The following is a 23,932-nucleotide window of genomic DNA, read 5'->3' on the forward strand; positions in this document are numbered from 1 at the left end:
CATTTTAATAAAAAAGTAGCATTTTAAAAGTTATGCTTCATCCCTTCGCCATGAAGTACAACCGCAAAGACAGAAAAGAATATGTTACAGAATATATTTCATATTTCCCAGCACTTATTGTAATTTGCATTTTCGTCCTAATATTGTAGCTTGTTCGTCCCCCTAGTTTGACTTGGCATAAGTTAAGGTCAGAATAATGTTCATTGTGTGAACTGAACTGCCTCCTTGGCTATAAATAACTGTACAAACTGAGTATTGTACCTTATCAAACCTGAGTTTTCTAGCTGTTCCTATGACCATGATATGCATTTTTGTACATTGCTTTGGATAAAAGCGTCTGCTAAATAAATTTAATGTAATGTAATGTACTCATATTTGTAAAACAATTACAAAAACATTCTGACCATTGTGTAATTGTTGGATTACATTCCTGAAATCAGATACCTTTTTGGAGGCAAATCCCTAACACTCCCCAGTCAGGGTTATGTTCAGATGTGAACACCAGCTAGTGTAATGCTTAGGGTTGGGTTAGAGCTCAGGTTAGGATGCAATTTAGGCTTGGGTTTGGTTAGGGTTGGGGTTCAGGGTTGGGGTAGAGTTCAGGTTAGAGTGTGATTTAGGCTTGGGTTTGGTTAGGGTTGGGGTTCAGGGTTTGGGTAGAGCTCAGGTTAGGATGCGATTTAGGCTTGGGTTTTGGTTAGGGTTGGGGTTCAGGTAGAGTTCAGGTCTGGGTGTGATTTAGGCTTGGGTTTTGGTTAGGGTTCAGGTTCAGGTAGAGTTCAGGTCAGGGTGCGATTTAGGCTTGGGTTTTGGTTAGGGTTGGGGTTCAGGTCCAGGTAGAGTTCAGGTTAGAGTGTGATTTAGGCTTGGGTTTTGGTTACAGTGAGGGTTTGGGCTGGTTCTCACAGCGTTAGCGCCCGTGTTTATTCCAGCAGGACCCACTGCACTCAGGTTACCCTCCTGATTTGGAGCATGTGGGAAGTGGTGGAGGGGGGAGGGGGGCAGAGTGCAGAGGGCAGTATATTTAACCTGTTTGACGTGCTGGGCCATGACCAAGCCGGCCAAACGCAGCCTTGTGTCATATGATTTGCTACCAAAGGACACAGCCTGCAGTTCCACTCAGCTGGACATTACTCACGTTGCACCCATGATCGGTAATCCATTGGAACTAACGGGCTGAATGCCACACATTAGATTAGATTTAGGAAGCAGTAAATCTGTCCCCTGCTACGAGCGGGTGGAAATACAGTCCATTAGCTCTGCACACAGATCTGGCTCAGCTTTTGCAGTGACGAATCCTGCATGTTCTGGTGGTATTACCTTTCTATATTCTCCTGTAATCCTGATTGCTTTGATGCGTCCTTGTTAAGAAGCTTAGTAATAAAAGTGCTGCAGGGTACAATTTTTTATTATGCTTATGATGATGACTATTATAATTATACATTTCATTTTGAAAATTATTATTACGGTTGCTATTTTTAGTAGGTACTGCCGAATGAAAAACAGCGTACTGCACCAGGAAATCCTGCCATTAAAACAGCTTAAAAGAGCCCAGTAATCTCAGTCTGTTTAATGATTACTCCAGTGAGCTGTTGGAAGCGCACAAAGGCAAACAGAGCAGGGCAGGTGACTGAGGTGGAGGAGGACCCCGTGACCCCGAGGTCCGGCAGGCGTCGATCGGCAGAAGCGCAGAGACCTCCAGCCCCCGTCGCCGTCCGCAGCTCCCTCGTCCGCGCGCCGGAACGGCCGAAACAAGATGGAGAACCCGAAGCTGCTCGCGATCGTCCTGCTGGCCGCGTCGGCGGCGGCGGCGCTCGCCGCAGAGGGTGAGCCGTCGTTTTACGTTTGCTCTGTTTTCGAATTTTCAGTTTCCTGTCGCTGAATGACATGAGCTAATGGCTCGTTTTGTAAGAGGACGGAGTGTAGCACAGTGGGTAAAGGACTAGACTTGTAAACGAAAGGTCGCAGGTTCGATTCCCAGGTAGGACACTGCCGTTGTACCCTTGAGCAAGGTACTTAACCGAAATTGCTTCAGTATATATCCAGCTGTGTAAATGGATACAATGTAAAATGCTATGTAAAAAAGTTGTGTAAGTCGCTCTGGATAAGAGCGTCTGCTACATGCCTGTAATGTAATGTAATGTAATGTAAGACCGCGTGTGCTCCAGTGTGCTAGCCAGACCAGCCGCTAACGGAGAAGGGTAGAGTTAGGGTTAGGGTTAGCCAGTGTGACCCGGTTAAACGTTTGGACGGGAGGCTACGTCCTCGCGATGCTAACTGACCGTGGGGAAGTTAAGCGCGAGCGGGAAGGGAGAACTCTCTGAACTCAAAGGCTCTAAACTCTCCCGTTCGATTGGCAGAGTCCTGCCTCGGGCGCTGCGAGAACGGCTTCGAGGCGAAGATGGCGTGCCAGTGCGACTCGATGTGCCGCTACTACAAGAGCTGCTGCCCCGACTACGAGCCCGTCTGCGGCAGCGAGAGTAAGAGCCCTCTCCCGCACCCCGCAGCCAGCCCTGCGCTCTGCTGATCCCTGAGCTAATTTCCTGTTTTTATATGCTAAATACGAGTCCTCGGTAAGATTTAAAAATGTTTCACAATGCCGCGTTAGACTTGCAAATGTCTTTGGACTCAGAGATAAGCTGAGAAGCTGAGGCAGAGCCCTTGCAGGACTGTGAGAGAGCAGCTCAGTGTGCTCAGGACTGTGAGAACATTTGGAGTTTTCAGGGTGCTTTTTGGTCCTCCTCTGTCTTTGTAGCTCGTGGGGACACGTTTGCTTTTGCTGAGGATGATGATGAGCTCTTCAACAGCACAGCAACAGAGGCCATGCAAAGTCCTACACAGGAAGGGGCCACAACCAGTCCTGCACAGGAAGGGGCCACACCCAGTCCTGCACAGAAAGAGGCCACACCCAGTCCTGCACAGAAAGAGGCCATGCCCAGTCCTGCACAGGAAGAGGCCATGCCCAGTCCTGTACAGGAAGATGCCACGCCCAGTCCTGCACAGGAAGAGGCCACGCCCAGTCCTGCACAGGAAGAGGCGACGCCCAGTCCTGCACAGGAAGAGGCCGCACCCAGTCCTGCACAGGAAGAGGCCACGCCCAGTCCTGCTCAGAAAGAGGCCACACCCAGTCCTGCACAGGAAGAGGCCACGCCCAGTCCTGCACAGGAAGAGGCCACGCCCAGTCCTGCACAGGGCGATCAGAGCCGCAGCACCCCTGTAGTGACCCAGCCAGCGTCATATGGGGGCGCTACAAAAAAGCAGCTCACACAAACACCCACAGATGCTTCCAAAGCCCCGCCTACCGCCGCCCCTGTCACTGCGGCCCCACCCACCCCCACGAGAGCTCCTGACCCCGCAGCCGACCCCTGCAGTGGCCTGCCCTTCGACTCCTTCATGCAGCTAAAAAATAACTCCCTCTTCGCCTTCAGAGGTGAGGAGCACCAGCACTGCACTCTCATACACTCCCACCCAGACCTCCACTCTCATACACACCCACCCAGAACTGCAATCTGACACACATCCACCCAGACCTCCACTCCCATACACACCCACCCAGAACTGCACTCTCATACACATTCACCCAGACCTCCACTCCCATACACACCCACCCAGAACTGCACTCTCATACACACCCACCCAGAACTACACTGGCATACACACCCACCCAGAACTGCACTCTGATACACACCCACCCAGAACTGCACTGGCATACACACCCACCCAGAACTGCACTCTCATACACGCCCACCCAGAACTGCACTCCCATACACACCCACCCAGAACTGCACTGGCATACACACCCACCCAGAACTGCACTCTGATACACATCCACCCAGAATTGCACTCCCATACACACCCACCCAGAACTGCACTCCCATACACACCCACCCAGAACTGCACTCTCATACACACCCACCCAGAACTGCACTCTCATACACACCCACCCAGAACTGCACTCTCATACACACCCACCCAGAACTGCACTCTCATACACACCCACCCAGAACTGCACTCTCATACACACCCACCCAGAACTGCACTCCCATACACACCCATCCAGACCTCCACTCCCATACACACCCACCCAGAACTGCACTCTCCTACACATCCACCCAGACCTCCACTCCCATACACACCCACCCAGAACTGCACTCCCATACACATCCACCCAGAACTGCACTCTTATACACACCCACCCAGAACTGCACTCTCATACACACCCACTCAGAACTGCACTCTCATACACACCCACTCAGAACCGCACTCTCATACACACCCACCCAGAACTGCTCTCCCATACACACCTACCCAGAACTGCACTCTCATACACACACACCCAGAACTGCACTCTCATACACACCCACCCAGAACTGCTCTCCCATACACACCCACCCAGACCTCCACTCCCATACACACCCACCCAGAACTGCACTCCCATACACACCCACCCAGAACTCCATTCTCACATTCATTCTTAGTTCACTCTTGTGCCTGTGCTTGTGTGCTAGTGTCTGTGCGTGCATGTGCGTGTCTGTGTGTGTGTGTGCGTGCGTGCTTGTGACTGTGCATGTGTTTGTGTGCGTGACTGTGTGCGTGTGTGCGCTTGTGACTGTGCATGCGTTTGTGTGCGTGTGTGTGCTTGTGTCTGTGCATGTCTGTGTGCATGCGTATGTTTTATATCATGTCTCCTCCGTCAGGTGATTATTTCTTTGAGCTGGATGACAGAGCGGTGCTGCCAGGATACCCCAAACTCATCAAGGACGTGTGGGGCGTCCCCGGGCCCATCGACGCCGCCTTCACCCGCATCAACTGTCAGGGCAAGACCTACATCTTCAAGGTCTGCTCAGGGCCGAGCTGGAGGGGCAGAGGTTGGGCATGGCAGGGTGGGGTAGGGGGTAGTGCAGGGTGGGGCAGGGGGTAGGGCAGGGTAGTGCAGGGGGCAGTGCAGGGTTGGGCAGGGTGGGGCAGGGGGTAGGGCAGGGTAGTGCAGGGGGCAGTGCAGGGTTGGGCAGGGTTCAGCAGGATGGGGTAGGGGGCAGGGCAGACATGAGTAGGGCAGAGGTATTATCTTTCCTAGCTCTGGCACACTGGAGTGCTGCTCCTCTGCCAGCTGAAACTGTGGGGATTGTGTGATTTAACTGCTTTTACACTGCTACTTTACACTTCTGATTTTACACTGCTACTTTACACTTCTGATTTTACACTGCTACTTTACACTTCTGATTTTACACTGCTACTTTACATTTCTGATTGTACACTGCTACATTACACTTCTGATTTTACACTGCTACTTTACACTTCTGATTTTACACTGCTACTTTACACTTCTGATTTTACACTGCTACTTTACACTTTTGCTTTTACACTGCTACTTTTACACAGCTGCTTTTACACTGCTACTTTACACTTCTGCTTTTACACTGCTACTTTACACTTCTGATTTTACACTGCTACTTTACACTTTTGCTTTTACACTGCTGCTTTTACACTGCTGCTTTACACTTCTGCTTTTACACTGCTACTTTTACACAGCTGTTTTTACACTGCTACTTTACACTTCTGATTTTACACTGCTACTTTTACATCTCTAGTTTTACACTGCTGCTTTTACACTACTAGTTTTACACTGCTGCTTTTACACTGCTACTTTACACAAATATTTTTACCCTGCTGCTTTTACACAGCTGTTTTTACACTGCTGCTTTTACACTGCTACTTTACACTGATAATTTTACACAGCTGTTTTTACACTGCTGCTTTTACACTGCTACCTTACACTGATATTTTTACACTGCTACTTTTACACAGCTGTTTTTATATCAATTCAGGGAAATAAGTACTGGCGGTTTGAGGATGGAGTGTTGGATGATGACTATCCGAGGGATATTTCCGTTGGGTTTGAAAAAATACCCGATGATGTCGATGCCGCCTTCGCCATTCCTGCCACCAACCACCATGGCAAAGAAAAGGTGTACTTCTTTAAAGGTTAGACTGTGCTTTCAATTCTCATTGCCATGTCTGATATGTAAGTGTAATGTCTATAAGTCATTCAGTCAAACTGGCTAAATCTAGGCCTGCCATTAAAATTATTGATATCAAAATGACGCCAGGTTACTGTACTACTAACAATGTAGGCTATCTTGCCTCACAGAAATGAAAGATGCTGTACTCCAAAGCAATGCTACCCAATGTCTCCTAAATTGTTTCAAGTCACTTGGCCCTATGTACTGTGAGTAGGAGCTTGTGTGTGTCTCTGCTCCAGGGGACCAGTATTATCAGTATGAATTTAAGAACCAGCCGACCCACGAGGAGTGCAGCAGGATGACCAGCATCTCCCCCTCCATCCTCTTCACCCGATACACCGACCTGTACTACGACCGCTGGGAGGACATCTTCCACCTCATGTTCCAAGGACGTAAGAGAACCGTGTGTGTGTGTGTGTGTGTGAGCGTGTGTAGGTGTATGTGTGTGAGTGTGTGTGTATGTGTCTGAGTGTATGTGTGAGTGAGAGAGAAAGAAAGCCAGTGAGAGACAAATTAAGAGAGAATATGAAGCAAGAGTAGAACCTTGCACTATAATAGAAGCCGATGTAACAGAAAAACTTGTACTGTACAGATCTGAGGAGTCATTAGAGTGACAGTTCACTCTTGCCCCTCCCCCTCTCCACCCCCCACCCCCCAGTGCAGGAAAACCATGGGGGCCCCCGCTTCATTAACAGGGACTGGGTGGGGATCCGCTCTCCGGTGGACGCTGCGATGGTGGGCCGGCTCTACATATCCCGGAGACCCCTCATCTCCAGGCAGGACGGGCCCTGGGGGCAGGGGTGGCCCTGGGGGCAGGGGGGGCCATGGGGGCAGGGAGGGCCGTGGGGCTGGACCGGGCCGCAGGGCAGGGGGACTCAGCAGCGCCGGCAGAGCCGCTCCCCCCAGTGGAGCTCCATGGCAGACTGGGGGGCGGCTCTGGGACAGGACTACGCCGAGCAGTACTACAACAGGGAGATCCGCAGGCAGGACCAGGACCAGGACCGGGACCAGAACTGGAACCGAAACCGGAACTGGAACCAGGACCGGGACCAGAACCGGAACCGGAACCGGAACCAACAGCAGAGCGGCAACCGAAGACAGCAACAACAGTACAACAGCGACGATGACTACAGATACAGCGCCCCCCTCAGGCCAAACCTGCACACTGTGGACAAGGGACAGCCTGTACAAAATGTCTACTTCTTCAAGAAAGGTATTGAGCACTGATGGACGCAGTCTACTGAGCACTGACAGGCACAAACTACTGAGCACTGACAGACTCAAACTACTGAGCACTAACAGAGTCAAATTACTAAGCACTGACAGACACAAACTACTGAGCACTAACAGACTCAAACTACTAAGCACTGACAGACAGAAACTACTGAGCACTGACAGACACAAACTACTGAGCACTAACAGAGTCAAACTATTGAGCACTGACAGACACAAACTACTGAGCACTGACAGACTCAAACTATTGAGCACTGACAGACAAAAATTACTGAGCACTGACTCAATATCCTCAACAACCATGGGTTCACGATAAGATATATCATAGTTGTAATGGCTTTGAGGTTGGTTTGTTCCAAGAGCATGGAGAAAATGTAAAGATATCTTCATTTCTGTATTCAAATATTTTATTTAATTTTTTAAAAATGCAGTGCTCCTGAGAGACATTCTTTATATATCTAATTACCAGATCAGAAGACGGCAAGGGTTGCTAGCCGTGGCTAAAAGGCTGTTCAGCCAAAGCATTCCCTTAGCACTGTTTCTCCCCTCTCACAGACCAGTACTACAGAGTGGATTTACAGACCAAGAGAGTGGACTACGCCAACCCTCCCTACCCACGATCCATTGCCAAATACTGGCTGGGCTGCCCAGACAAGCCGGGAGCAGAAAAGCGATGAACTCCAGAGGAAGACTGGAGGAGGGACTGTGGGCCCCATGGATTGGCCCTTATCACAAATACCAGATTAATCTCCCAGAAGACCAAAAACAAAGGGACAGCTATACATGAGCACCATGTTTAGGAGTCTGCTCCAAAAACACAATATCACTCATCACATTTTTCCACAGGCGCGTCACCGTCAGAATACCCTTTTTCTGAATAAGGGGTTATTGTGCGCGAATGCGTTGTGTGGGTGGTGACATCACCGTTTCCTCCTTCAATGGGGGTTGGTGGGGGGAACACAACCCTCGCCTGTACGCATGAACCCTGCCTACATCCCCACCCCCCACCCCCCCCCCACCCTCCTCCCCCTCGGATCTGTGGACAAACAATGATTATTTGTGTCTCTGGTCAATGTTGCAGTCTGGCAGCAGAGTCATCGGTTTCGGACAAAGTTCAACACACCGGAGCGTCTGATTGGACGCTGCCACGGCAACCACTCTCCCTCGTGATCTAATTGGGGCATTGCACGTCTGAGGTCGTGACCTACTCATTCTTTGGGGGGGGGGGCAGACAAGGGGGCAGGCAACGGTTTCCTCAGATATCGCTCATGTGCTTATTTTGTACTGGCTATTTCTTCATCGCATTAAACTAAGTTTTGCTTCACCATTAAAATGCCTGACGTGTTTATCCGCCAATCTGTGTTCCGTGCTTTTTTTTAACTCTGTGATTGAGGGGTTTGTTGTGCTGCTGTCCTGCCGCTCCAAGAGCAATACTGCTGTTTCATCGCAGAAATAACGAAGATAACTTCCCCTGCGATCTCAAAGTCACAGCCATTTCAGCCATAAAACCTCCACAAGGGAGCATTCAAGAGCCAATAATGACACTGGACCTGCACGCAGCCATTGATTGAAGAAAATGGCTAGTTACACTCCACGAATGAGCAATTAAGCTGAAACAAAACCATGATCATTCCATTAGAACAATGAAGCCGTAACATCAATAATGACCGCGATAAACCAAAACAATCAATTATAATGCTGTAACGATCACAACAGCCACTATAAAGTCATAATCGTCTCAGTCTAAATAAGTTTGTTTCTTCATGTTATTCTTGAGGCCCACAATGTATTGACCTTACATCCAAAGCGACGTACAATAATACCGAAGATCACTGGTCCTTGTGTTGATATTTGTCACGCAACGGCAGAACTGGCTTTGAATGCGCAAAGATATGGCTAAAATGTAATCATTCATATGGCAATATAGCAGATGTCCTCTTTCAGGACAAAGTGGAAAAACATCGCAGATGTGATGATGAGGGAGTTGAAATTTCCCCAGCTGGGGGACAAACAGGATGGCAGGATATCCTGTCCTCAAGTCTGATTCGCAGTGTGCAGACGGGGGGGTCCAGCAGTGGGAGGGGGGAGGTATGTTTAAACCCCCCACCCACCCAACACCAGGAAGAGTTTAACTAGACTACCACATGAGAAAATCTGATCATCGTTGCAGAACAATGTCATCATTTTCTATACAGATGATTTAATCTTTCTATAATTATAGCACATTAAAACAGGACAGTGGCCGTGAAATGGTAGAGTAGGTACAGTATTTCTGTGTAGTGTACATTTAGGTGCAACAAGTTCCTCACTCTACTCTCTGCAGAAGGTGTTTTATGTAAACATATACTGTACAGCATGATAGAATCAACAAACCGTCATACTTCTTTTTGGATTTGTGTTTAATTTTTTGTAGAAATGTCCTTACTCGTTTGGAGAAATACACAGGGGAAACTAAACGTGTTTCACCAAAAAACAAAGTTTTACATTCCATGACGAGACTGAAAAGGTTTTCAATGTATTGAAAGGCTTTTAAAAGTTTTATTATTTTACCAGAAGTAAACTAAAGTCCATTTAATGACCACTCCCATAGGCCAGTCACCAGAACCTCCCAGCCAATACACAGACTGCGTTCTACAGTGCATATCATACTGAGCGTAAGAAGGATCATAAACAGTTCATAATGGATCATAAACAGTTCATAAACACTTCAGTTCATTACGCGCGGCACAACCCCATGCCCCTAACAGCACAGTGCTTTAGACCTGGCCTGCGAACCTGTAACCTGCCAGGTGAGAAGCACTGCATTATGGGAAATAAAACTGAGTAGCCCCCAGCGGCAGCTCCTCTTCCTTCTTATCCAGTTTGAGTGGATTCTAAGCAGTGATGTCATCACTATATACAGTTTCCATGGCATCACACTCATTGCGGGGGTGGGGGGGGGGGTCTTTATGAGGGGTCAGTGTTTAATCAGGATGTTCTCATACTGAGGTCCTTCCTCTGCGCCGGCCCCCACCCCTTGGTTGCCGATGATTTGCCCTCCCGCCCCAAGAGAGTGGTAGCCGCTCTCCGTCTGCGCGTTGCCGTGGCGACCCGTCGCCGCGGCGCCGTCCGCGTCGCCTCCGGCTCCGCTCGCGGGGGGCGTGTTCTCGGGCACGCTTTGCAGGACGGAGGACAGGGGCCGCACGGGCGGGGTGCTCTCCGGCCAGGGGGCGGAGTCTCCCAAGGAGCCGGGCGAGGAAAGGGGGGGCGGCTTCCGCCTGCTGGATTTGCGCAGGTGCACCTCCACGCGCCCCGCCCCGCCCCCGGCTCCTCCCCCGGCCCCGGCCCCGCCCCCCACGGCGGCCTGCTCCCACACGCTCACCCGCGCGCCCAGCTTCCTGCGCGGCGGCTTGGTGACCCCTCCCCCGGCCCCGGCCCCGCCCCCGGCCCTGCTCGAGCCCCGCCCCTGCCCCGCCTCCTCGCCCCTCTTCTGCAGGCTGCCCAGTCTGCGCAGCATGGCCTGCACCGGTCCCTCTGGGTTCGGCCCCGCCTTGGGCCCCGCCTTGGGCCCCGCCCTCCCCACGGTCACGTACACCGTCACCACCTTCTCCGGGGCGGGCTCCGGGGGCGCGGCCTCGCCGGGCGCGGTCTGGCCCGGGACGCTGCGCCGGGCGTTGGACAGGGTGCGTCTCCGCCCGCCCGGCACCGAGAGGGAGGGGCGGGACGGGGCGGCGCTGTACCTGTCGGGGTCCGGCTCTCCCGGTTCGCCGGCAGGTTCGCCCGGCCCCTCCCCGGGCCCCTCCTCCCTCTGCTCCGCCTCCTCCTGCTCCGCCCCCTCCTCCCCCTCGCTCCCCCGGCCCTGGATCTGCAGGGCAGAGAGCATCAGGACGCCCCAGGGGGATTTGGGCTTGCGGGCCACGCCGGGGGCCTCCTGGGAGCCCCGCCGCTCTTTCGGGGTGAACTTGGTGCCCTCGGCGAAGGACACGGAGGGCCTCTTGGCCTTGGCGATGCTGGAGGTTCGGGGGATGGCGAAGGGGGACCCGTCATCGGCGCCGAACGCAGACGGGTCCGGGAACATGTTGCACTTGGAGCCGATCTCCTGGAAATCCCCTGCCAGCGCAGCCATGTCTGCCCCACAGAGAAAACACAGGTGAGCACACCTGAACACCACACACAGACAGCACAGGTGAGTACACCTGAACACCACACACAGACAGCACAGGTGAGTACACCTGAACACCACACACAGACAGCACAGGTGAGTACACCCGAACACCACAGAGAGAGAGAGCAAGATGAGAACACCTGAATGCCACACAGAGAAAACACAGGTGAGTACACCTGAACACCACAGAGAAAACACAGGTGAGTACACCTGAACACCACAGAGAAAACACAGGTGAGTACACCCGAACCCCACACACAGAGAGCACAGGAACACAGACAAGTGTGTAGAGAGGCAGACTGGTGTGTACAGGTCAGGCGATCAGAGGATGGCTAAAGAAAGAAGGGAATGTGGAACGCAGGAAAAGGAGTGAGAGAGCGGGACCCCGGCGCACCCCCAGCATTCGGGGCTGACCCCTCACCTTCCCTGGGGGGCACGCAGTACACCGCCTCCCCCTCCTCGCTCTCGAAGGACGAGTTCTCCGTCACCCAGCCCGAGGACGGGGGCTCGATGAAGCTGTGGTTGAAGGTGAGCTCCGGGTCATGGTGAGACACTGCGGGCACAGAGTTACCGTGAGTCTGTGAGCACAACCAGAACCAGAACCAGAACCAGAACCAGAACCAGATCCAGACCCAGACCCAGAACCAGAACCAGAGCCATAACCAGACCTATAACAGAGTCATAACCAGAAGCAGAAGCAGAAGCAGAAGCAGAACCAGAGCCATAACCAGACCCAGAACCAGAACCAGAGCCATAACCAGACCTATAACAGAGTCATAACCAGAAGCAGAAGCAGAAGCAGAAGCAGAACCAGAGCCATAACCAGACCTATAACAGAGTCATAACCAGAAGCAGAAGCAGAAGCAGAAGCAGAACCAGATCCAGAACCAGAACCAGACCCAGAACCAGAGCCATAACAAGACCTATAACAGAGCCATAAACAGAACCAGAACCAGAGCCATAACAAGACCTATAACAGAGCCATAACCAGAACCAGAACCAGAGCCATAACAAGACCTATAACAGAGCCATAACCAGAACCAGAACCAGAGCCATAACCAGAACCAGACCCAGACCTAGAACCATAACCATAACCATAACCAGAACCAGAACCAGAACCAGAACCAGACCCAGAACCATAACCATAACCATAACCATACTGTATGGTCTGTTTGCTTCGCACGGCCTCTTCATAGAGAATCGCTGGCAGTGCTATACTGTATGGTCTGTGTTCCTTACCTGTGACCCGAGGCAGGCCAGACGACCCCAGGGTCAGGCAGGGCACGGCGGAGCTCACGTTGGCCAGGACGTTATAAACATGGTGCTTCATCCGCACAGTGGCACCTCCATCTCCTACTGCCACCCTGTGGAGGCAAGGAGTATTGCATCAGACCACCCGCAGCAGAACTGTGAGCTCAGTGGCTACAGATACGCTAATGTTTCATTAGCTGCACACACTCATGCATGTGTGAGGCTGTGGGGGCGGGGGGGTTTATGCTGGGGGGGGGGGGGGGTGTACCTGTCCTTCCCCTCAGGCGGTGCCCCTCCACAGCAGCAACAGCAGCAGCAACAGCAGATCAAAATGAGCAGCACCAGGAGCAGCGGGATCAGGATACCTGCAATTAGTGCCCCACGCCGCCCTGGAACACACACACACACAGACGCATGCACATGCACACACACACACATACATACACACACACACACACACGCACACACACACAGACACACGCACATGCACACACACACACACACAGACACACACAGACACACACGCACACACACACACATACATACACACACACACACACGCACACACACACAGACGCATGCACATGCACACACACACACATACATACACACACGCACACACACGCACACACACACACACACAGACGCATGCACACGCACACACACACACACACGCACATGCACACACACACACACACACACACAGACACACGCACATGCACACACACACACACACAGACACACACAGACACACATACACATACATACACACACACACACATACACACACACACACACACACACATACATACACACACACACACACAGACACACGCACATGCACACACACACACATACATACACACATACACACATACACACACACACACACAGACACACGCACATACACACATACACACATACACACACACACACACAGACACACGCACATGCACACACACATACATACATACACACACACACACACACACACGCACACGCACACACATGCACGCATGCACGTACACACGCACATACACACACACACACGCATGCACACACACACACACACATAGATACAGTCTATACATACACTGATGCCCGCCTGTAATGCACATAATCTCCTAAATTAACACCATCCTTCATACAGATAAGCAGAAATGGCTGCATAACTAACATTAATAAATGACAAAAGAGCAATATTGCATGCTCAAAAATATTGGACAGCTATATTTTTTTATTCTAATAAAATTGCTCATAGAAACTGTGTGCACCCTCCCTTCGAAAAGACAACACTACTGAGTTATCTTTTATAGTGTAGTTTTTTTTTAACATACTGGGGAGGATCTTTCACCATTCCTCCATAAAGAATCTTTCAAGATCCGTGAGATCCTTCTGTCTGCACTCTTCTCTTCAAACCCAAAATATCTGATCAGGTTCCAGACTGGTGACTGAGCTGACAATTGCAAAAACGAGCATTTCTGCAGTGAATAAACAAAGTTTCTTGCTGGGGATCACTGTGTTATCCAACGATCAATTTGCAGCCGGGTTACATTGCATTACATTTTACTTGGAAGACATTTTAATCCAAAGCAATGTACAATAAGTGCCTAACGAAGGTCATTGGAACTACTACAGAGCACAGGTCCGATAAGGTACAATTTTCAGTAGGTATCAGTCATCCATAGCCGTAAACATCAAGTCAAGTTCACACAGTAAGCATAGGCTAAATCAGTAGAGTTTAGGCAAGTACAAACGAGAAGCAATGCATGATTATGAGATATGATAAAGAGCTACATCATCAAGATGAAGATACAAGTGCAACATGAAAGTGCTAGAAGGCCAAGATACAAGGATGCAAGTGAGTGATCCTATATTGAGAGCAACCCTGTAGGGAGCAGTGTTAGAGTTAGTCAAGGTACCATCTGAAGAGATGCATCTTCAGACCACAGTGGAAAATGGGCAGTGACTGAGTGACTAGTCTGAGCTTCCTGATGGGATGATCACAGGCAATAGGCCAAAAGGTCTTGGGACTTGCTGGAGATTGCATGATTCCACTGACCCAGGACCAGTACATGCAGAATGACCTCATAACATCAACGATCATCACAGCCAGTTCCAAATTAAGTTCCAATACTGAATTTTTAAATACTTAATTTGAGCCAGGTATTAGCCTTGGATGAGACCAGAATTGAGCTTTTTGATCATGCACATTAGCAGTGGGGTTGGCACTGGAAGCAGGACTCTTCTGAAAAGGATGTAATACCTGCTGTGAAACAGTCAAAATCTTGGGTGGGGGGGGGTTGGGGGGCGGGGAAGGTCTTTATCAGGGTGCTATGAGGCTGTCATATCCACTGGTGATTGGGCTCTTGTTAATGGAATCCAAATACAAAGACATCTTAGCCAAAAACCTGGTATCCCCAGAAAGCTCAATTTTCCACACACAGACAAATGCATAGGTGAAAAGGAGACATGTAGAATCGGAACAGCCCCGGTTCCGGAGCCCCATGTCGATGTGGGCCTTCATTCCAGCCAATCCTGATCAGGTAAGGTTATCGAAATCAAGTGTTTAAAGTACTTCCACAATTGTGTGCTTAAGCAGATTTTCAGTCTTTAAATGAACATGGAATGTTTATGATGTGTAACGGGAATATCTATTCCTGACATAACATTGCCGGGGGTAAACCTTTCTCGTTTGAGATTAAAATGGTCTCGTTAAAAACAATTCACAACTGGCTATACTTCAAGAAGTGGAACAAAACCCAGTTCATGCAGGTGGGCCTCAGAACCAGGGCTGGGTGCTCCCGGAGCGGGTGAGGAAGAGGAGAACAGACAACGGGCAGAGGAAGACGGGTTACCATAGTTACACACTCCGCTGGCTGGGTGGCAGCCGTGTTCTCCACAGTCACATGACAAGGAGCAGTTCAGACCAAACGTGTGTTCTGGACACGTGCTGTTACAGCTTCAAACGGAGATAAGAACCAATCAGAGTCACGCACCTGAGCTCAATATAACCAATCAGAGTCACGCACCTGAGCTCAATATAACCAATTAGAGTCACGCACCTGAGCTCAATATAACCAATCAGAGTCACACACTTGAGTTCAATATAACCAATCAGAGTCACGCACCTCAGCTCAATATAATCAATCAGAGTCACGCACCTCAGCTCTACAGTATATAACCAATTAGTCACTCACCTGAGCTCAATATTATCCACAATATTATCCCTGGGCAGGGGTGTAATGAACGATCATTGCATCGAACATTGTAATACAACTGCATCGTGTATGACACGTGACATGGATGAATTGATTCGTATCGCAATGAATCAGTAAATTACATGCTGGCAAAATTTGATTTATGCAAACTGAGGCACTGAAGTTAATGAACACACTTGTTAACTTGAGTGTCAGTGGGGTGGGGTGGGAGCAATTAGTCAAATCTAATGGTCACATTAATATCGCAGCTAATCATATCGTATTTGTGATTAATCAAATCATATTTTTATAAATTAAGAAAAATCATATCGCATCATATCGTCGTGCAAAGAATCGCTACTGCATCATATCGACATCAAGTTGTAACACCCCTATCCCTCCTAGAGTCACACGCAAGTTCAATATCCCCATTTCCCCCGTCCTAATCTACTCAAAATCACCTCTACCACAGCTGTCCGGAGGCTGCCTTACCTCTCGCCCTCGAACCCGGGCTGGCACACACAGCTTCCTGTCACGTGATCGCAGCGCCCGTGAACGCAGGGAGCGCACGGGAACTGGCAGCGGTCTCCGAAAGTCCTGTTCGGGCAGCGCTCGTCGCACCTGTGGACGAGGCGAGGCGAAGACTGTTCTCAGAGAAGGAGGGGGAGGGTCACAGACAGGGGGAAAGGAAGCCACGACTTTTTCCACAAGCATACAGCATTAAGTATATTGAATTTTACATCTATAATAACTCATGATATCATTTGGCTACCAAGCGTCCTTTTGAAGTCTCCAAATGGCTTTTTTTGGAAACCTGCCTGGATATAGCTCTGAAAAAACAATTCAGAATACTCATCGGTACGGTCATCAAATCTGAGCCAGGATTTGTCCAGCATTGTGGGTGGATCTGAACTGCGTTTCTAAGACACGTAGACACAGCCTCAAGCATCTGTATCCACTCAAAAAACAAATTTGTTTAGTTGAGAAACAAACTTCCACTTCCTCTGTGTTTGAGCTTCTGTTACTTTCAGTAATATTTAGAGGAGTATTTCCGACTCTTGGAAAAACAACTCCAAAAGTTTACCTTTCAGAACAGACTTTCGGAATTATACAAGTAGACAAAACGGTTCAAGAATAGTAACCATTTTATTTTGGGTATTTCAAAAGGCTTGTGTTAAAAAAGGGGGTGATACATAAGACATTACCCAGTAACACCTGTATCAGCAAATCTTGTTGGGGTTTCTTGATAAACAAAAGGTTTTACTGTTATTCCAGGTTTTGGACAGATTTGCTTATTAAGGAAACAGGCAGCCAAGCTCTATTTAAAGCCCTGCTCAAGTCCAGCCCAGATCACAGCGCCCCCCCCCCCCCCTCCTGCAAACCATGGTCCAGTCCAGTCCAGATCACAGTGTCCCCCCCTTCTGCATACCTTGGTCCAGTCCAGTCCAGTCCAGACCACAGCGTCCCCCCCTTCTGCATACCTTGGTCCAGTCCAGCCCAGACCACAACCTTCCCCCCTTCTGCATACCTTGGTACAGTCCAGTCCAGACAACAGCGTCCCCCCCCCTTCTGCATACCTTGGTCCAGTCCAGTTCAGACCACAACGTTCCCCCCTTCTGCATACCTTGGTCCAGTCCAGTCCAGACCACAGCGTCCCCCCCTTCTCCATACCTTGGTCCAGTCCAGCCCAGACCACAGCGTCCCCCCCCTTCTCCATACCTTGGTCCAGTCCAGCCCAGACCACAGCGTCCCCCCCCCCTTCTGCATACCTTGGTCCAGTCCAGCCCAGACCACAGCGTCCCCCCCTTCTCCATACCTTGGTCCAGTCCAGTCCAGACCATAGTGTCCCCCCCTTCTGCATACCTTGGTCCAGTCCAGTCCAGACCACAGCGTCCCCCCCTTCTGCATACCTTGGTCCAGTCCAGTCCAGACCACAGCGTCCCCCCCTTCTCCATACCTTGGTCCAGTCCAGTCCAGACCACAGCGTCCCCCCCTTCTGCATACCTTGGTCCAGTCCAGTCCAGACCACAGTGTCCCCCCCTTCTGCATACCTTGGTCCAGTCCAGTCCAGACCACAGCGTCCCCCCCTTCTCCATACCTTGGTCCAGTCCAGCCCAGACCACAGCGTCCCCCCCTTCTCCATACCTTGGTCCAGTCCAGCCCAGACCACAGCGTCCCCCCCCCCCTTCTGCATACCTTGGTCCAATCCAGCTCAGACCACAACGTTCCCCCCTTCTGCATACCTTGGTCCAGTCCAGTCCAGACCACAGCGTCCCCCCCCTTCTGCATAACATGGTCCAGTCCAGTCCAGACCATAGCGTCCCCCCCTTCTGCATACCTTGGTCCAGTCCAGTCCAGTCCAGACCACAGCGTCCCCCGCTTCTGCATACCTTGGTCCAGTCCAGCCCAGACCACAGCGTCCCCCCCCCCCCTCTCCATACCTTGGTCCAGTCCAGCCGGGCTCGCAGTTTGAGCACGTTCCCGTCTCCGGGTCACAGGGTTCCCCGGCTCTGCAGTGAGGACACGTCTCCTGGCAGAGGTTTCCATGGTAACCAGGTGGGCAGGGCTGATCACAGCGCGTCCCGTTCCAGCCTGGCTCGCAGGCGGCACAGAACCCGTCCACCGCAGAGCAGGGCTGCCCCTCTCTACAGTGCCCACACCTGGACAGACAGAGAAGTGCACCCTCAGGGAGCCGCACGGGGCACACTTATACACTCATACACGCTCACATGCACACACTCTCTCAAATTTCAATTTCAATTTCAAAGTGCTTTATTGGCATGACAAATATAGGCACTTGTGTTGCCAAAGCAGTGGTTATAACATACAACTATATACAATTAATCCGTTATATAAAAAAATATAAAAATATATACAAAAATATCAGTAAGTGATGTTAGGTGTGTGTGTGTGTGTGTCTGACTATCTGTGTGTTGTGTGCATGAGTATATATTATGTGTCTGCTTGTACGTGTGTATGCTGTGTGTAAATGTGTGCATGAGGTGGTCACACATTGTCCCTCAGAGTATGGCAAGAAAACACAAATTTTGCTGCTAGTATGCAGCAGCCTTTTTCTTCTCCTAATAGGTAGGGTAATCTGTCGTCATTGGGTATATCATTGAATTGGGGACATTTCTGGATTATTTTTTGGTAGAATTTTTGGCGAATTTGGTCAAATTTTGTGCATTCCATTAGGAAGTGTTTTTCCGTTTCAATTTGGTTGCCTTTGCATTGTTGGCACAATCTTTTTTCTTCTGGCAACCATGATTTTCTGTGCCTGCCAGTTTCTATGGCTAAGTGGTGCTCGCTGAGTCTGTACCTCGTCAAGGTGGTTCTCAGTTTTTTTGTCAGTAACTGTGGTCAGGTAGTTCGCTACAGCATACTGTCTTTTTAGGGCCAAATAACATTTCATTTTACTTTGTAATTTTGTTTTAGTTTCCCAGTAGGTTATATAATTCTGTTTCAGCTGTGTTGCAATTTGGTTTATTCTAATTATGTTTGTAGTTTTGTTCTGATCCTGAGCAGGTGAGGTGTTAGTGTGTGTTAGTGTATGTGGGGAACTAAGGCTCAGGACCAGCTGAGTGAGGGGATTGTTTGCTTTGCTCAACTCTTGGTATTGCAGGGCTTTGTATTGATGTGAGTGGGGGTCACTTTGTTTTAGGTGCTTCCAAAATTTGATTGACCACTCTCTCTCTCTCTCTCTCTCTCTCTCTCTCACACACACACACACACTCACTACTCACTCACTCACACTCTTACATACACACACATACTCATACAGACACACACACACACACACGCACACTCATGCACACACACACACACACACACACACACACACACTCACCCTCACCCTCACAAACAGACACAGACACCCATAGTCACACTCTCTCTTACTCTCTCACACTCACACACACACACACACACACTCTTACTCTCTCACACACACACACACACTCACACACTCACCCTCACCCTCACACTCTCTCTTACTCTCTCACACACACACACACACTCACACACTCACCCTCACCCTCACACTCTCTCTTACTCTCTCACACTCACACACACACACACTCACACACTCACACTCACACTCTCTCTCTCTCTCTTACTCTCTCTCACACACACTCTCTCTCTCTCTTACTCTCTCACACACACTCTCTCTCTCTCTCTTACTCTCTCTCTCTCTCTCTCTCTCTCTTACTCTCTCTCACACACACTCTCTCACACACACTCTCTCTCTCTCTCTTACTCTCTCACACACACTCTCTCTCTCTCTCTTACTCTCTCTCACTCTCTCTCTCTCTCCCTCTCTCTCTTACTCTCTCACGCTCTCTCGCTCTCTCTCTCTCTCTCTCTCTCTTACTCTCTCTCACACACACTCTCTCACACACACTCTCTCTCTCTCTCTTACTCTCTCACACACACTCTCTCTCTCTCTCTTACTCTCTCTCACTCTCTCTCTCTCTCCCTCTCTCTCTTACTCTCTCACGCTCTCTCGCTCTCTCTCTCTCACTCTCTCTCACTCTCTCTCACACACTCTCTTACTCTCTCTCTCACACACTCTCTCTCTCTCTCTTACTCTCTCGCGCAGCCGTCTCCGTAGCGCCCGGCGCTGCAGGCCTCGTTGCAGAAGGGGCTCCTGTAGCCCGGGCGGCAGAGGCAGGCGCCGCTGGCGGGGTGGCAGTCGCCGTGGCGCAGGTCGCAGTTGCAGTAGCGGTCGCAGGCGGGGCCCCACCAGCCGCGCAGGCAGCGGCAGTCGCCGGACCGCTGCAGGCAGGGCGACAGGTAGCAGCCGCAGGGCAGCGAGCACTTCTGGCCCCACCAGCCGGGCCGGCAGACGCAGCGGCCCGTCGCCGGGTCGCAGGCGCCCCCCTCGCGGTGGCACGGGCAGGCCTTGGCGCAGGCGGCGCCCCACCAGCCCGCGTCGCAGGTGCAGTTGCCGTGCAGCGGGTGGCAGCGGCCGTGGCGGCCGCAGGCGCACGCGCTCTCGCAGGCGGGCCCCCAGCGGCCCGGCAGGCAGGAGCACGCGCCCGTCTCCGCCTGGCACCGCCCGTGCGGGTGGCACGGGCACAGCTCCCGGCAGTCCGGGCCCCAGAACTCCGCCGGGCACCCTGGGGGAGGGGGAAGCCTGTCACACAGTGGGACCAGCCAAACGCACACTGCCATTTTACAGGTGGAAAATCCAGGTCCAGATAATAAAAGTCCGCCCCACTGTTTTGTTCCAGCCACCTGGATTCGCTAATGAGCACAGTTCTGCAGCCAGGAGGTAGAGCTAATTAGTCAAACCAGCTGGCCGCGTTCACGGGTGGAGGAAACTCACGGCAGGACTCTATCTTTCTGACCCCTGGACTCTTCCACCTCTGATAAACATCCACAGATACATCTCAGATCTCTCAGAGCCTGTGCACATGCCAATCAAACTGCAGCCTATCACAACGACCGTGAGGACCGAAGACTACAGCGGGGGGTTCCTAAACTGTGGGCAGGGGGTGTTGAAGCGGGTGAGGGGATACATGTGGAATGCATAATTTGCTGTACATTATTACTGCACACTTTAAACAGACATTTTAGAATGAGGCTGCAGTGACTCACGTGTCCTGCAGTGGGCGCCAAAGAAGCCGGGTTTGCAGCGGCACAGGCCGGGGTAGACACAGATCTCATCCTGCTGACAGGCTCTCTCACCATCACACACCGCTGCCAAGGGCACAGAGGTCAGCCAGCGTCTCTCTCTCTCACACACACACACACACACACACACACACACAAAACACACACACACATACATACAAAAACACACACACATACACACATAAACACACACATACAAAAACACACGCACACGCGCACACACACACACACACAAATATATACACACACACAAAAAATATGCACACATATATACATAAACACACATACAAAAACATACACACACACACATATACACACAGAAAGCATAAAATATGCAGACATATATACACACAAACAAACACACACACACACTCACTCTCACACACACTCTCTCACACACACTCACAAACACACACACATATAAAAACACACACATACACACACTCACACGCTCTCCCTCGCTCTCTCTCTCTCTCTCACACACACACATATAAAAACACACACATACACACACTCACACGCTCTCTCTCTCACTCTCTCTCTCTGCCTCACACACACATATAAAAACACGCACATACACACACTCACACGCTCTCTCTCTCACTCTCTCTCTCTGCCTCACACACACATATAAAAACACGCACATACACACACTCACACACTCTCTCACATACACACACACACACACACTCACTCCTGAAGGACACTGAGACTCACGGACAGTGCAGTTGTTTCCCAGTTGCGTCCATCCGGAGCAGCAGATCGGGGTTCTGGGGTCTCTGATCAGGGCAGAAAAAACCCATTCAGAGCACACTACTCACCACCCCAGAACTCTCACCTCTGCATAACAAAAACACACCACATCCACAACATGCACCCTCAAACTACTGTTAGAGTAGACCAAGAATTCTGCTGGTCTACTGTACACACACTCAAGTTCTAAAAATACAAACAAATACGCACACAAACATTTCCGAAAACACACTACATCCACCACAACACGCAACCTCAAACTAGTGTTAGAGTAGACCAAGAATTCTGCTGGTCTACTGTACACACACTCAAGTTCTAAAAATACAAACAAATACGCACACAAACATTTCCGAAAACACACTACATCCACCACAACACGCAACCTCAAACTAGTGTTAGAGTAGACCAAGAATTCTGTCAGTCTACTGTACACACACTCAGGTTCTAAAAATACAAACAAACACGCACACAAACATTCTGAAAACACACTACGTCCACAACATACACCCTCAAACTAGTGTTAGAGTAGACCAAGAATTCTGTTGGTCTACTGTACACGCACGCAAGTTCTTAAAATACAAAAAAAACACGCACAAAACATTCTGAAAACACACTACATCCACAACATGCAACCTCAAACTAGTGTTAGAGTAGACCAAGGATTTTCTATCGGTCAACCGTACACACACTCCCACTCTAAATACACACATACACACACAAACGTTCTGAAGCGCCCCAAACCCATTTGAAAAAGAGAGAGAAAGGCAGAAGAGACGGGGAGGGGTGACGGAGGGGTACCTGGGGTCCTGGCACACGTTGTGTCCCGCTGGGTCCAGTCCGCCGGCCGAGCCGCCGCGCAGGCAGCACAGCAGCAGCCCGAACCCGAGCGCGCCGGGGCCCATTGCGGAGCTCCCGAAAACCGGCCCGCACCAGCTGGCCCACCGACGCTCAGCCAGGACAAAGGCAGGCAGGCAGGCAGGCAGGCAGGCTCCCTCCGTCTCCGTCTCCGTCCCCCTCTGGTCCTCCGTCCCTCTTTCACGCTCTGCCTCGCTCTCTCTCTCTCCGGCGTCCGTCCGTCCGTCCGTCCGTCCGTCCGTCTGCTCGCTCGCCCCGCGGGTCCGGGCCCGACCCGTTTCCTCTGCGGCGTTTCCTGGGGAAGCGCCGGTCATTTCCTCCCATTCAAACAAGCCACCAGGCCGCTTACAAACCCCCACCCTCACCCCCCTCCCCCTGCTGAATCCCCCCCCCCCCCCCCCCGCAACGTCTCAGGAATCCCAGTTAGGAGGGGAGTCTGGGACATCCCCTCAAAGGCCGAGGTCCCCCTCCGTTGCCCCCCCAATGCACAGAAGGCCAGGATGGGCCAGTCAAAGACACGCCTCTCAAAGGTTTGTTCAAATATATTTTATTTTGGTTTCGCACAGTACCATACAACGCTTCCCATTAAAAATAGATCACTTTAGCATGCTTACAAAAATATATAAATGCACATTTCTGAATGGGGAGGAGGTCCACCGAAGGATTTTGGCAATAGTACAGATTGGGGGGGATGGGAGGGGGGGGGGGGTGGGGCAGAGGGGCAGGGAGAGTTATTGTCCTGCTTCCTTTCATTTCACCTGAAGGTGCTGCGCGTGCATGTGTGTGTGTGTGTGTGTGTGTGTGTGTGGGGGAGGGGGGGCAGGCAGGAAGGGCACAGT

At 50.9% G+C, this 23,932-nt stretch overlaps 2 protein-coding genes across 3 annotated transcripts; one reads left to right on the forward strand and one right to left on the reverse strand.

The window, feature by feature from the left end:
* Positions 1-1,110: 1,110 nt before the first annotated feature.
* vtna (vitronectin a) lies at positions 1,111-8,612 on the forward strand. Of its 2 annotated transcripts, none has more exons than XM_035385606.1 (9): positions 1,111-1,313; positions 1,586-1,826; positions 2,361-2,480; positions 2,756-3,430; positions 4,698-4,837; positions 5,829-5,985; positions 6,263-6,415; positions 6,682-7,236; positions 7,812-8,612. In XM_035385606.1, exons 2-9 carry the CDS (start codon positions 1,757-1,759, stop codon positions 7,931-7,933), a joined length of 1,992 nt encoding a protein of 663 aa, XP_035241497.1. In that variant the 5' UTR covers positions 1,111-1,313; positions 1,586-1,756; the 3' UTR covers positions 7,934-8,612. The 2 variants fall into 2 exon arrangements, with proteins under 2 accessions (XP_035241497.1, XP_035241498.1); XM_035385607.1 differs by having other exon boundaries at positions 1,111-1,310.
* A 1,025-nt stretch (positions 8,613-9,637) lies between these two features.
* On the reverse strand, positions 9,638-23,308 carry scarf1 (scavenger receptor class F, member 1). Its single transcript, XM_035383920.1, has 11 exons — positions 23,037-23,308; positions 22,203-22,264; positions 21,450-21,551; positions 20,437-20,968; positions 18,293-18,511; positions 16,344-16,472; positions 15,510-15,613; positions 12,920-13,040; positions 12,640-12,764; positions 11,822-11,953; positions 9,638-11,363 (listed from the first exon to the last, which is right to left on the reverse strand). Exons 1-11 carry the CDS (start codon positions 23,138-23,140, stop codon positions 10,213-10,215), a joined length of 2,781 nt encoding a protein of 926 aa, XP_035239811.1. The 5' UTR covers positions 23,141-23,308; the 3' UTR covers positions 9,638-10,212.
* Between the last annotated feature and the right edge of the window lie 624 nt (positions 23,309-23,932).

Source organism: Anguilla anguilla, chromosome 12 (genome assembly GCF_013347855.1).
Source record: "Anguilla anguilla isolate fAngAng1 chromosome 12, fAngAng1.pri, whole genome shotgun sequence".
Classification (NCBI taxonomy): domain Eukaryota; kingdom Metazoa; phylum Chordata; class Actinopteri; order Anguilliformes; family Anguillidae; genus Anguilla; species Anguilla anguilla.